Source organism: Telopea speciosissima, chromosome 8 (genome assembly GCF_018873765.1).
Source record: "Telopea speciosissima isolate NSW1024214 ecotype Mountain lineage chromosome 8, Tspe_v1, whole genome shotgun sequence".
In the NCBI taxonomy this organism is placed as follows: domain Eukaryota; kingdom Viridiplantae; phylum Streptophyta; class Magnoliopsida; order Proteales; family Proteaceae; genus Telopea; species Telopea speciosissima.
The window spans coordinates 65387675-65400934 of NC_057923.1; the positions used below are offsets into that span (position 1 = coordinate 65387675).

Sequence of the window (13260 nt, forward strand, 5' to 3'; positions counted from 1 at the left end):
CAAACCCCAATGGTTTCAACGATCGTGGCTTCAGATCGAGATTCCGACATCGTGAATGATGGCCAGTATCCGATCACTTCAACTTTTGTTGCGCCACAGCACCCTTCGCCGCTGAACGACTACATCGCCTCAACGAAGCAAGACAAAATGTCAGGTTTCAATGTTGCAGCGCCACCACCCAATTTGGCTGGCATCGAGACTGGAATCTGTTTCCCACCTAAAGGCCCGACGTTTTTCTTTCCTGGAGGATACCCATTCTCTCAGCCAGTTGGCGCGAGGACATCGACGAAGGCTACCCCGACTGAACAGATCCACCTAACAGATCCGATGTTGCCTGCTGATGCCACACAACCCTTTGATCCAGGTCGACATCCACCCTCTCCGCCAGCTGATACGAACGAGTCGTCGGAGATCATTACAAAAGAATCCCCAGTGAAACCAATGTCCCCTATTTGTGCTCTGTTTCGCGCACCTCGACGAACGGAATCGGATCTGGACAAAGAGGGCAATCAAATCACGCCATGGCCACCATCGACCACTTTGGTCGTGTTCCAATTGGCATTGTGGAAGTTGGAGTTGGAATCTGGGATTGATGTCGACGTCGATCATGGAGACCAGACCTTCAACGGTGTAGCCATGGAGCAGAATCTGGTTGCTTCAATGATCGTGGCAGCAGTGCTCATCCCTTCCTTTGTCGGTCAGAATCCAACCGGAACAGAGCTCCTTCCTACCATTGTGTCGTCCGTCATACACAACGGCAATCTGAAAATCACCACTGGTGCAGCTCTGCCTCATTGTTTCACGGCGCTGGAAAGGAGGCTCCAATCATGGCATTCAGAGATTGATTGTAGAGAGTTTCTGGTACGAGTTTCTGCCCATTCGGTGTTTGATAAAATTGCGCTCGTAATCGAGCAAGACCTCCAACTATTTGACGATTTTTCAGTGAGAAAAATAGTTAGGGTGTTGTTGCCATTCTCTGGAAGCGCTGACTTATTTTGTTTTGAAGATTTGGCACTTGCATTTGGACTGATCTTTATTAGTGGGATCAGTGTTTCTGGAGAAATCCCAAATGCAATTGGTGGTTTACTAGAGCTTGATCCGATTACAATCTGCAGAAATCGTTTCCAGGGGTTAGAAGGGAATATCTCAAAATCAATCAGGAAGAGGACAAAGCTAGTGCAGCTCGGGTTGGGTTCGAATAGCTTTGATGGAGAAATCCTAGAGAGCATAGTGGGTTTGCAGGAACTGGAGTTCTTGGACTGGGGCTACAACCATTTTGGTATCCTTGGAATTCCGCTATTTTTAGCAGAGGTGCCAAACCTGAGGGAAGTGTGGAGTGGGAACCCACTTGGAGGCCAGCTACCTGAAATTTGGGAGAAGTTTGGGGGTATTTTGTGTTATCTGCTTGAAAATCAATTGGGTTTCATAAACTCAAGCCACACGACCAGTAGCGATCTATTGGAATACATTAAGATGATGGTCAGGTCATCTTTGGTGGTCACATATGGTACCCAATCTGCAAATCAGAGTTCAGGTTTCCCAATGGTTGCTCTGTTCTTACCTTCAACAAGGTTCATTTTGTTGATTACAATTCTAGTCCTAAGCATACTCTGGTGGAGAAGGCGTAAGCTCTCAACACATTCAAGGTCAGACATATCAAATTCCTCTTCTTCGTTGAAGCTTGATGAAATTTTTTCCATCCTTGGTTTACTTGCGGTATTTTATTACGGAGTCCTTGAAGCTGCAACCACTCCACTGATTAGGGCCAGTATGGTGTTCGATTGAGGAAAAATGGAAGCCAGGGCGAAGGTGGCATGAGTTTGTCGACGACAGAGCGCAGCTACCACACTGGTGATCGATCGCGGAACAACAGGGACAAGTTGGTGTTCCATCACCTCTGTTTTTCCCCCGTTCTGGTTCAGTCATGGAGCCTTGGTGATCAAGATCTTGGAGGCCAGCGAGATCTTGCTCTTGTGCGTAGATCGTGGGATCCTGGCGACCGAGACCTCAAGAACCGGCAACTTCGGCCACCACCGGAGCCACCACCTCATTCGGGCTTCTGTCGGAGCAGAATACCGGTTCCTTTTCGCGAGAGTCTTGTCTCGTAGCTCAACAAGTCCGCCGCACCTTGGATCCGCAAAACCAGATCGCCGCAACTTGGAGCTCCAAAACCTTGGAATTCCTTCAATTGGCTCATTGCATGAGTTGGGAGACTTGTGAGTTGGGTCCGAACTCCTGCATGCTCATTACCGACGATGGCACGCTTTTTCGGTGTCGATCCAGCTTTGTTTGGGCGGCTCTTCTTGGTTATGGTTGGTTTGGTGTTAGGGAGGCATGCTTGCGGTGCGCCAGTTATCTGCAGCTGAACCTTGAGGACAAGGTTCTCTGAAGGGGTTGGCAATGTTATGATCATAGATAGTCATAGATAGATGGATTACTATGTTGGGTTAATCATTTAGAGGTAGATGGGTAATTTGTATTGGGTTAGTTTGCTAGGGGCAATTAGGTAATTAGAGGATAAATGGTTGTTATAAATGGAGGAATGAAGGTCATGTAGAGGTATCCAAGAATTAATCAAAATCTCTTCTCTTATTTCTGTTCTAGGAGGTCACCACCCTCGAAGTGGTATTTTTCCCTTTCCCTTCTCCTTCTTCAACTTAATTTCTTTCCTTCCCAGATCTAGGTTCGTTACAGCGTATGTACTGGACTCGAGCACCATACTGGACTCCTTGAAACATCATAACCTGAGTGGGCATGCCAAGCTTCGCCGCTAGTTGGGGTGCCAGGTCGATGGAGAACAGTTCTCGGGGCACCTCGTGAAGTTGAACCTAGAAATGGGTGTGTCTAAAGTCCCAATCTTCTGTTTGTTTCCAACGTTCCAACACGATCAAGTTTCCCCCGACGGACAAGGACCTTCGCGAAGTACATTTGCGATATCCATGGGGTGCTTAAATTGGAAAAGGAAACGATTGCCGTGGAGGGGCACCACAACCGGGGGGAGTTTCAGATTCCAGGCCGTGGGAAGGCCTTCAGTAACAGTCCGCCGGCGGTAAGGTTTGCAAGCAATTACCTGCCCTACAAAACTGAGTTCCTCTTTCTGTTGTAGCAGGCCCTCCAAGTTGTCGTCTACCTCGAAGCAGAGATCTTCCTCGTCGTCAGATGCGGTCGGGTTTTCATGGTGAGTGGAGGATTCAGAAGGGTCTTGGATGGGCTCGCCTGGGGGAGGGTGTTGAGCGGTGGAGTTATCATCCATGGAGGTGGCAAAGGGTATGGAGAGACACACGGACATCATCGGAGATGGAAGGGACCACGCACAGCAGGCGGAGCAGATGTTCTTGGTGTAAAACAAACTAAATAGTCAAAAAGAGAGAGAAGGATATTGCGTCCACAATAGTTGAAGATGTTTATCAGACTTCAGCTGAAGATAAAAAAACAAACAGAAAAGTTTCAGATTATCAAAATCCAAGAAATCAGTTCTTAACCCCAATGGTCTTGCCACCCAAATGTGTTTAACACAATCCCAAGATAAGAAAAGGTGCCATGAAGGTTCAACGCCATTCCCACACAAAACACAGGAAGATTCAATCTAGATCCATTTTGATAGAATAACCTTAGTAGGAATTCCTGCATTTAGCAACCGCCAGAAGAAAAGAACTTAAATTTTTTGGCCTTTTACTATATATATAATAAAATCACCCTTTTCTCCAAATGTTTTTTTTTTTTTTTTTTTTGGAATATGAAATGTTGGACCAATCTAGCCATTCAACGAGTGGTATTGATTGCTCCATCGTCCTTCCACATGGGAGAACTAGAGAGTGCCTCATTTAGCAAAACTTTTTGACCCTTTTTTATTGGACAAAGTTTTCCTCCATCCATAGAGGATGGTTAACCCATCATCCTAGGGTTCACAAACCACAATAGGATTTTAGTATTTTCCAAAAAGACCCTCGTAATGCCATCTCCTACCCTCTTTTGCCGCATGCCCATTCACAGATCTTTATCCTCTCAGGTTCCTTGCCCAGTACAGTTTGTCCGATTCCTCTCATAGGGGGTGAAAATGATGACCTTACCCTATACCCGGGTGGGGTCCAACCCCCTTTTATCAAAGGCACTAGGGAACTGTACCGGGCTGAGAACCTTAGGGGATAATTTTCCCCCATTCACCGTGGGTGGAGGGAAACGAATCGTTATCGTCTACGGTTTCCTAATCGGGGCGGTTCCCTAGTGTTAATCCCGGGGCACCTGATCGAATACTCTATTCGGATGGGATCCACCCTCCTCTTGTGAGGGGCACTAGGGAACCGCACCGGTCAGAGAACTGTATACAATAAAAATTCGGAGGGAAACTAGGTCATATTGTTTCGAAAAATTTTGAGAATATAAAAGCGGTTGGGGTGAAATTGAAACCTCAAGAAGTCTGAAATAAAAAACGACCGTTCCTGATAATAATCCTCCCGCGATCGGAAGCCGAAGAACAAGAAGTATCTTATCCTATCTTGTCTGTTCCTTGGCTCCTTGCCGCTCGCGTCGGTCTCCATTCTCCAGTTATACTCCATTTGTTTACTGCCTACGTCGGTACACCGGTACGCCGGTACGCCACTCCTTCCTGGAAGAAAGGGCGCAAGAAAAGAAATTGGTCGACAATCTTCGCTAAATTATTCATTTAATTATTTAATCGAGAGTCGAGAAGAGAGAGACGGAGAGAAAAGAAGAACGATTCTGTTATAGCCATGCTTGCCAATGGCACCAGAATTTCACTTAGCTTCACCACCGAATACGTCAAAGGAAACCCTTCCCAAAGCCCTTATGGTCTTTTCCAGAACTTGTCTTGCTCGATATTCATCGGACATGGTTGTGGCAGTGATCGCCGTTGCTACGCTACCAGTCGTCTTCGGAGGAATCCGACAGGGACAAAACAGAGAGTTTGCATTAGGTCTGGTTACACTCGAATGCCCATGGAAACTCCAGGAGCTTATCAGCTAGTTGACGATGAGACTGGGGAGAAGTTCATTGTCTGGGGAGGCATCGGCGAAGAATCCCCAATTCCTTCCAAAGAAGTTCTCTCCTGGAAGCCCATCACCCTCCCTGGATCTTTTACGCAGGAAAACAGGACTGATAGAAATGAAAGAGGTGAGTCGCGAGTCAAAGTGTACACTTCACCTGTTTCTCGTTCGGAATTTCCACTTGAGAACCTTGCCCCTATGCTCTCAACTTCCGCTTCTTATCCTACTGCAGACTCTGGGAGTAGTGACGAATCCAACGCACGTGTCGGAGGTTTAACTGGGAGTTTTGGTAGGCTGAAAGCCCAACGAGTGAGACTAATGATTAGGAAATCTTCTAGGAGTAAGCAAGGAAATGCACAAGACGCTACTGATGAATTAGGCCTGGAAGGTTCTCCTCTGAATGTTTCTGATGCTTCATATTCAGATTTGGAGAATGAATTTGTCCCAGAAAGATCAATTGCGGGTGCTCGGGGAGGTAGATTTTCAAGAGCATGCCCACCACAAGATGTCAAAGATACAGGTCCAGGTACTGAGGAAATTATGAACACTAACTGCTCCAGTGTAGTTCCAGAACAAGTTTTGCAAAATCGAAGGACACTCTCACAACCTCGTGGGCTTGACTTTGGAGGGGCCAAACCGTATAATTCTTCCTTAAGAGGATGGAGTAAAGGTGAGCCAACCCGGAAACCTCCGATTGACTCGACGAACCCCTCGAGGAAGCACCACAAAATGTCGGTTAATGGTGTTTTTTTCAGTAGAAAGTCTTTCGGAGACCTGGGTTACAGAGACTATTTGATTGAATCTCTTAGGCGTCTGAAGATCTTTCGCCCTTCAAATATTCAGGTACATCTTTGCCACTGATTTTATGTGAATCAATCATGACTGTGGGGAAAAGGTACAAGTGATTCATATGGTATTGTCTTCGTTATATAGAAGCTCTTACTTGCCCTTCTCTTCTTTATTAGGCCAATTTGTTTTTTTTCCATTGGAGCGGGAATCTTGTTGAGATGTTGGGAGTTAGAGAGCTATAGTCCCACATTGGTTGTTCAGGTCCTTGGTGCCTTCATATACTTAAGGAGCTCTCTCCACCTAATGCCTTAAGGTTTTGAGTTGGACCTCCAATATGGTATCAGAGCTAAGATCCCTTTGTAATCCTTCCTTAGTTGTTTGTTCACGTGTAGAGCCGGACATGCCAAAGCTACACGTGAAGGGAAATGTTGAGATGTTAGAGTCATAGAGCTATAGTCACACATTGATATGTTCAGTCCTTGGTACCTTCATATACATAAGGAGCTCTCTCTCCATCTAATACTTAAGATTTTGGGTTGGATCCTCCAATAAGTTTAACTGGTCATCAGCTCTTGACTTTAATATAGGCGTTGGCATTTGCATCTGTCATTGAGAGGAGGAGTTGCATTATAGCTGACCAAAGTGGGTCCGGAAAGACATTAGCATATCTTGCACCAGTGGTACAATGTCTTAGGCAGGAAGAACTTCAAGGTCTTGGTAAATCCTCAGCAAGGAGTCCGCGAGTTGTGATATTGGTTCCAACCTCTGAATTGGCTTCTCAGGTCAGTCCACTATTTTCTCATCTCTTGCGGCTTTGTTTTCCTTTTTAGTTCCAACAATTTATCTGTTTCATCAGATAATATATTGTCTTGCTTATTTTTATTTGCTTCTCTTTGTTTCTTTATGGATTATGGAGCTGTTAGTGGTGGTACAAGTAGAATGGTTTCTAATTTGAAGATATATACCTAGACAAAGAGGATCCAAAAGGAAAATGTTAAAATGTTGTAGCAAGATGAGCCCACGGAGGACACGGGAAAATGACATGAAGAAAGTAACAACATGAAAAGAAAATGATGACAAATTAATCGTGTTCCACGATTCTTGATTAATAGTCTGGGGAAGGTTAGAGTGGGAACTAAAGCACCATTGCAGCAGCAGTACTTAAATGAGCCAATGAAGTTGCAGTGGTGGTGGGTTCGTCTAGCTGTGTCAGAAAATGTCTAAAGGACTTAACCTCCTCTTTTAGCATATTTACACCATCATGAACTAGTGATGGGTTGGGAAGGAACCAATAAATCCAGCACAAGTCCTAGAATTATGGGGTGAAAAAAAGTAAAATAAAATAAAGTAATGAATGAAGTCGAGCATGTGTAGCTGAATGCCTGAATGTAACATTTCCTACATTCTTACATCACCTTTTGGTACAATTTTCCCACTAGAGATAAGGGGGATGCTCTCACAAGTCAGAAGTATATTTCAAAATTTGTCCACAAACTCTTCAAATGGCAAAACCAGCAGCTGTATATAGCTGCTACTCATAATATAGCTGCTGCAGTAGCAATATCATGGCTGGACCAGCATAATCCAGTCTGGAAATTCAATCCAAGGCGAACTCAACCCAAGCCAGATTTTTGGTCCAAAGGGGGCTGGTAATGATTTACTTAATATTTTATTTGGGATTACTTGTAATCTTTTATTTTATTTTGTTCTGGGTTAGCTATGTAGGAGATAAGCTAGTAGTTTCCTAGTTATAGGTGGCTTCTATTTTGTAAGGAGTTTTTATCTTTATACATTGGCTTGTAACCAAACGATGGAATCAATGAATGAAGCTTATCGAGTTGAGTTGCAGTACCGTGACTTGTTGGAGCCAAGAGTTGGCTGTGCGACCTTCCTTTTCTTTCCCCATCGATATTGCCCTTCCTCTATTAGGTGAGATCCTCTTATTCCCTTCTTCTTCGTTGACTTCTCCTTTTCCCAGGTTAGCTTCCTACTTCTTCCCCTTCTTGCTCTCTCCTTATTTTATTATTTATTTTCTATTAATATTAGTCTCCTAAGCCCTACCTGATGTAGATCACAGATCCATGTGTAGCCGCAGGAACAAGCCCCAAAACCAGCCCAGTGTTGTTGTGGGATTCAACTGCTGTGAGAGACAGCCTGGTCGGATGATGTGGCAGGTTTTTGTTGGTTTGATAGAGCATCACATAAGGCAGCCCCAGCCTGGAGAGAAGCATGAAGAAGAGAAGGGGCCAAGACAAAATCCCCCCAAAAACGTTACTGTTCACGTGAACAGTACCACGAGTTACTGTTCATGTGAATATTGATTTGGGGCACATATGGACAGCTTTGTTCCTATTTTTGTTTAGCTATGTTAGTTTACATTGTTTCTATTTTTAATTTCCAGTTTGGTTGTAATAAGAGATTAGATAGTTTCAAAATTCAGAGCAAGTTAATTAGTACTAGTTTCTAATTTCAGATTTAGAAAGTAGGCTTAGTTTTTATTTTCTTAAGTTTCATTTAAGTCCTTTGATTTAGTTTCTATTTTGTAATCCTCACAAAGGGAGTTACTATTTGTAATCATGCTTTAGTTATAAATAAAGGCAAGAGGGTTTGTTGATCAGCCAACGATGAGATAAAAATAAGAGTGTGAGTCATGTAGCTGTGAGAGACAGCTCCTGTCAGAAACAGGTATGGTGAGAGGCCATGGGTGAGAGACCCGAGAGAGTGAGAGGCTCAATCCAAATTATCCTTCTTCTATCCTATCTTCTATTTTTTTATATATATTTTCATTGTGTGATCTGCTATAAGTTCTGTGATTGATTAAGGAATATCTGCTACAACTTCATCACTTGTTGCCTAGTTTTGAAGACCAAACCAGCATTAAACTTTGTTCAAGAAGATTCTGCCTGGGGCTAGGTCCTTCATGATCCAACCTTACATTACTACCCCAACTGCTACCGGTACTTTGTTCTAACAATACCAGCAGACTTATATCTGTTAAGTATCGATTTGAGTTTCTATCTGTTTTTAAACAATTTTCATCACGAAATAAAGGCTCAGCTTGGTGTGTAAATTAAAGTTTTCTGCTCTAATAATGCTCTTGAGTATACTCAATGTGAAATATCTGAATTTTGTTCAAACCATGGTATGATACATCAAACTAGCTGTACATATACTCCTTAGTAGAATGGTGTGGCTGAAAGGAAAAACTGGCTTTTGCTAGAAGCATGATTCAAGGTTTCGGTTTTGATCATGGTTTCAGTCGAGATTTCGGCCGAAACTTGGTTTTTATTTATTTATTTGAAATTTTGAACTTGTGTTTTGAGGACCATAATTCGTTCATGAAACTTGTTGGGCAACCTATTTTAGGCCCTATAAACATAGTGGAACCCTTAGACTTTTAAAAATCACACTCAAAATGGTAGTTTGACTGTGGACAATAGGTTGGTCGACCACGCTGTATACATACACTGATATGGCATATTCCCCACAATCTTTAGTATGTGAACACTTAATTCAGCTAAATCAATTTAAATAAGCAATAGGAATGAGACTTTTTGTATTAGGTAGAGCACAAATCCAGCTTTCCAACAAGTCTAAGACTGCTTAAATCTGATTTATATTAACAGAAATTATGTTCCAATCAAACCCTATTTGGCATGTTCGAATGCAATTAAAGTTGTTTTGCATGAAAAAAATTTTTAGATATCAAAACAATTTATTATTTTTCGTTTTTTTGGTTTTTAGTGATGTTCTACAGTTCTACCATGATAGATTTATGGAATTTTTAGATTTGAGAAAAAAACCTAACATTTAAAAATTGAAAATCACCCCTACAATCGAAAATTCAGCTTTTGTTCTTGGGTGCATCTGTTTGTAACCAAGAAGGTTACAAACAGAATTTGTGACCAGACATTTTTACCCTTTATATTATGATGTGGCATTAGGATATAACGTCTAATATTGTAATTTTACTTTTAATTACAACCTGGTCCTCTCCCTCTCCTAGCCGGCTCCGGCTGCGGCTCCCTGTCTCCTTCCCTCCTCTCATCCCCTTGCCCCCACCCCGCCCTCCCTGCAACTCCCTACACCCTGACCCCTTGGCCCCTGCGCCTCAACCTCACTCTCCACCCCTCCCTACGGGTCCTCTTTGCTGAAACAACAAGAACATGTCTGATTCTCTTTCATGTTACACCGCCCGTTTTATCCTTTTTTTCCCCCTTAATTGATTCATGTCATAAACCTTCTGTCACTACATTGTGACTATGGATTAAGGATTTAAGGTTTGCAATAGATGAAGAGGGAGATTAATTGACCTTTCAAGGCATCTCAGACTCTCAATCCTTACGGGATGTCAACCTCTTGTACCCATACAAAAGGATATCAGGGATTGTGAAATCACAGGGAACATCTAAAACACTTTTAGGTCTTGAAAATCTTAAATACAGCTAAAGAAGGCAAGAAACAAACCGATTACAAAGATCAAGTGATAATGTTCGAACCTTCGGTTCTTGAGGAGAGATGTTCGAAGGCGATTATTGAACTGAGATTTGAGGGCGTCATTTAAGAGGCGAGAACTGAGATTGGAAGGCATTATTTAACAGACAAATATTCGACCTCTTTTCAAGGGTTTAACATTCTCCTTAAGAGGTAATTATTGAATTCATTTCCTGTTTGCTAGTTTGAGGCAATAAACTATGTTTCTGGATCCAAATTCTGAAGATCTTCCATGGCTCAAACACATAGATCCCAGAAATAATGCTTATATGTTATTGAGGTTTTGGGTTTGTGAAGAGGGCAATGGAACTTAATTAATCTAGTGTAATCGAGACCGGTTACAATAATAGCAGAGAGTAAGCATCCGGCTCCCCTGCACAGAACATCAAGCTACCGCTCTTCCCTATCTGCATCCCCTGCATCTTCTTTACCTTCGCCTCCATTTCTTCTTTTTCTTACTGACAACCAAAGAGACCAACCACCGTTCTCTTCCCTTCCTCCACCGAGCACCAGACGCCAGGGAGTTCTGGGGAGAAGGCCGAGATTGAGAAGCAGTGAGTTGCAAGGGGAGAGAGTAGCGGCGGAAGGGCAGGGAGCTGCTGACAAGGATGGGAGAGGGAGATGAGGGGGCGGGGCTGGGGGCAGCGGGCCGCAGGGGTAGGATTGAGAGGGAGGAAAGGAGGCCAGGAGGGGAAGAGAGAGCTAGCCGGAGCCGGCGATGGAGGGGAGAGAGTATTCGGAGGTAGAGAAGAAGGGGAGAGGAAGAAAAGTTGGGGGTAGAATTACAAAAAAACCCTTCGTCTTAAAAACTTTGTAAGTAACATAGGATGGGCAAAGAAGTCCAGTTACAACATATATTGTAACCGGGTTGGTTACAAATAGCTTTACCCTTTGTTCTTTGACTAAGAGGTTGACTTTTTATCCTGTTGGAATTTAATTTTTTAAGTATTTATTGGATTAAAAAATGGGGTATTTGCTTATTTATGAATAATATCTTAAGTAAATGGAATAACAATTATCCATTTACTTAAATGATATTTGGCATAAATTAGGGCTGTTTCTGGATATTTTGAGAAGCCAGGGCAAAACAGGCAAAACAAGCAAAACATGTGAGCCTGGTCGAAATTTTGACCCAACTCGTCGAAATAGGGTATATATAAAGCATGGAATGTACCGAGATCTCAGTGAAACACTGAAACCTAGTAAACCTTAATGCAGCCATTTTCATCTTAGTGGCTTGAAAAAAACGAGAAAAATACCAAGATCTCGGCGAAACCTTAAACTATGGCTTGAAGTTAATCATTCTCTTATGTTTGATTTGCATGTTCCCAAGTTTTATTGGAGTGATATATTTTAACTGCTTGTTATTTAATTAATTGCATGTCTTCTGTTGTCCGTGACAACCTACCCCTTTTTCTGTGATTTTTCCCCGATCTTCTTTGTTTGGTTTACCTCCACGGGTGTTTGGTTATACATGTTTTGTTTACAACCTTTGCCCTGGTCTTGATAAGTTATTTCCATGTTGATGTAGGACAAAACATGAAGAAAAAGAGGTCAAAACACTGTTCACGTGAACAGTGTCACATCCCCTTATTTTTGGCTTGGTGAAAATATTCCTTGAAGAATTGTGGGGGCCAGATTAGACTTTTAAGTATTAGTGATTCAAGTCCTTAAGTGACGGGCAATTTTGTCATTCTTCTAGAGCTAATAAGTGAACTGATGGGGACCATAGACTGGAGATTTCGGCTGCAACAATTAAGTCATCCAAGTGGGTCCCACAAGGAGATTTGAAGACTTGAGAAGATTTAGAAGATTTTATTATGTTTCTATTTCAGTCTTAGTTAATTAGAGTGGTTTCTATTTTCATGTTGAAACTTATTATGCTAAGTTTTTATTTTTTCTTTTACTTGAGGTGCAAGTCCTGCCCTCTATTTATTGTAAGGCTGTTAGGCCACTCGCCACGATTTAGATAGATTGAAAATTTGGTTGCTGCAAAGTATGATTGTTTCTCAAGTATTTGTGACTTGAAGGGCTGATGGAGCCTGGCTGGGAGAGCCAAATCCATCTATCCCCCAACCTTTTATTTTCTATCTTCTCCATCGTCTCTGTCTCTCCATCGATCTCTGAGTGCTGCTGGGATATTGTGACTGCTCCATCCATTGAGAAGATCAATCGAGTGAGACTGCTGCTGCTGTTGCTGTTCTTCAGTAAAGAGGATCGAATCACTTTGCTGCTGCCCCTGCAATTCCGGATTTGGTGCTGTGACTTGTGGAGATCATATCTCAACAAGTAACCATCAGTTTTGGTTGATTTTTGGAGCACACAACCTCCCCACCACCTCCTCCACTCGACCCCAGTTTGAGAGGGTTCTGCCTGCTGGTTAGGCCTATAGGCCATAACCTTCTAATTTGGGAAATCTCTCATATCTCACAAATCAACTAGTACAATTGGCTGAGACTTTCAGCAGAGGGTTATCTCCACTTCTCCTCCACTCGATCTGCACAGGAACTCAAGTCCAGCACTCCACATCAGACCATTAGAACTGAACCAAATTTAGAGTCGAGCGTTCTCTTAATATTCTCTACATTCGATCTAAGTTGGGTGACCATCACTTGGCTGGTTTGACTAGAAACCCTAACTTTCTAATTCCGGTTTGTTACTATTCTGATGTTTTGCTGCAAAATGTCATCGATCCTACTGTAGAGTGGTTCTTAGTTGAACCCTTTCTACATTACACGTGCTACCAAGTGTGTGTTCCTTGGGTATTCTCATACTCAAAAAGGTTATCGGTTTTATGATCTTGTTATGTGTCAACAATTTGTCAATGTTGATGTTACCTTTTTTGAAACTACACCATACTTTTTCAATGAGAGTCATAGGTTGGATACTGATCTTCTTAATCTTCCACCTATTCCTTTACCCATTCCTCTTACAAACTCCACTACTACTACTATTCCACCTAAGCAATTGCAGG

General features: G+C 42.7%; 1 protein-coding gene across 3 annotated transcripts in view; it reads left to right on the plus strand.

Moving 5' to 3' along the window:
* Positions 1-4676: 4676 nt before the first annotated feature.
* The window catches only part of LOC122671132 (DEAD-box ATP-dependent RNA helicase 50), a 93114-nt gene continuing 84530 nt past the window's right edge, over positions 4677-13260 (plus strand). The window contains exons 1-3 of one of the 3 annotated variants that reach the window (XM_043868232.1): positions 4683-5130; positions 5236-5846; positions 6380-6574. In XM_043868232.1, coding sequence (XP_043724167.1) covers positions 4731-5130; positions 5236-5846; positions 6380-6574 — 1206 coding nt within the window. In that variant the 5' untranslated portion in view covers positions 4683-4730. Of the gene's footprint in view, positions 5847-6379; positions 6575-13260 lie in introns of all 3 variants that reach the window. The other 2 variants (XM_043868231.1, XM_043868230.1) reach the window with 2 other exon arrangements.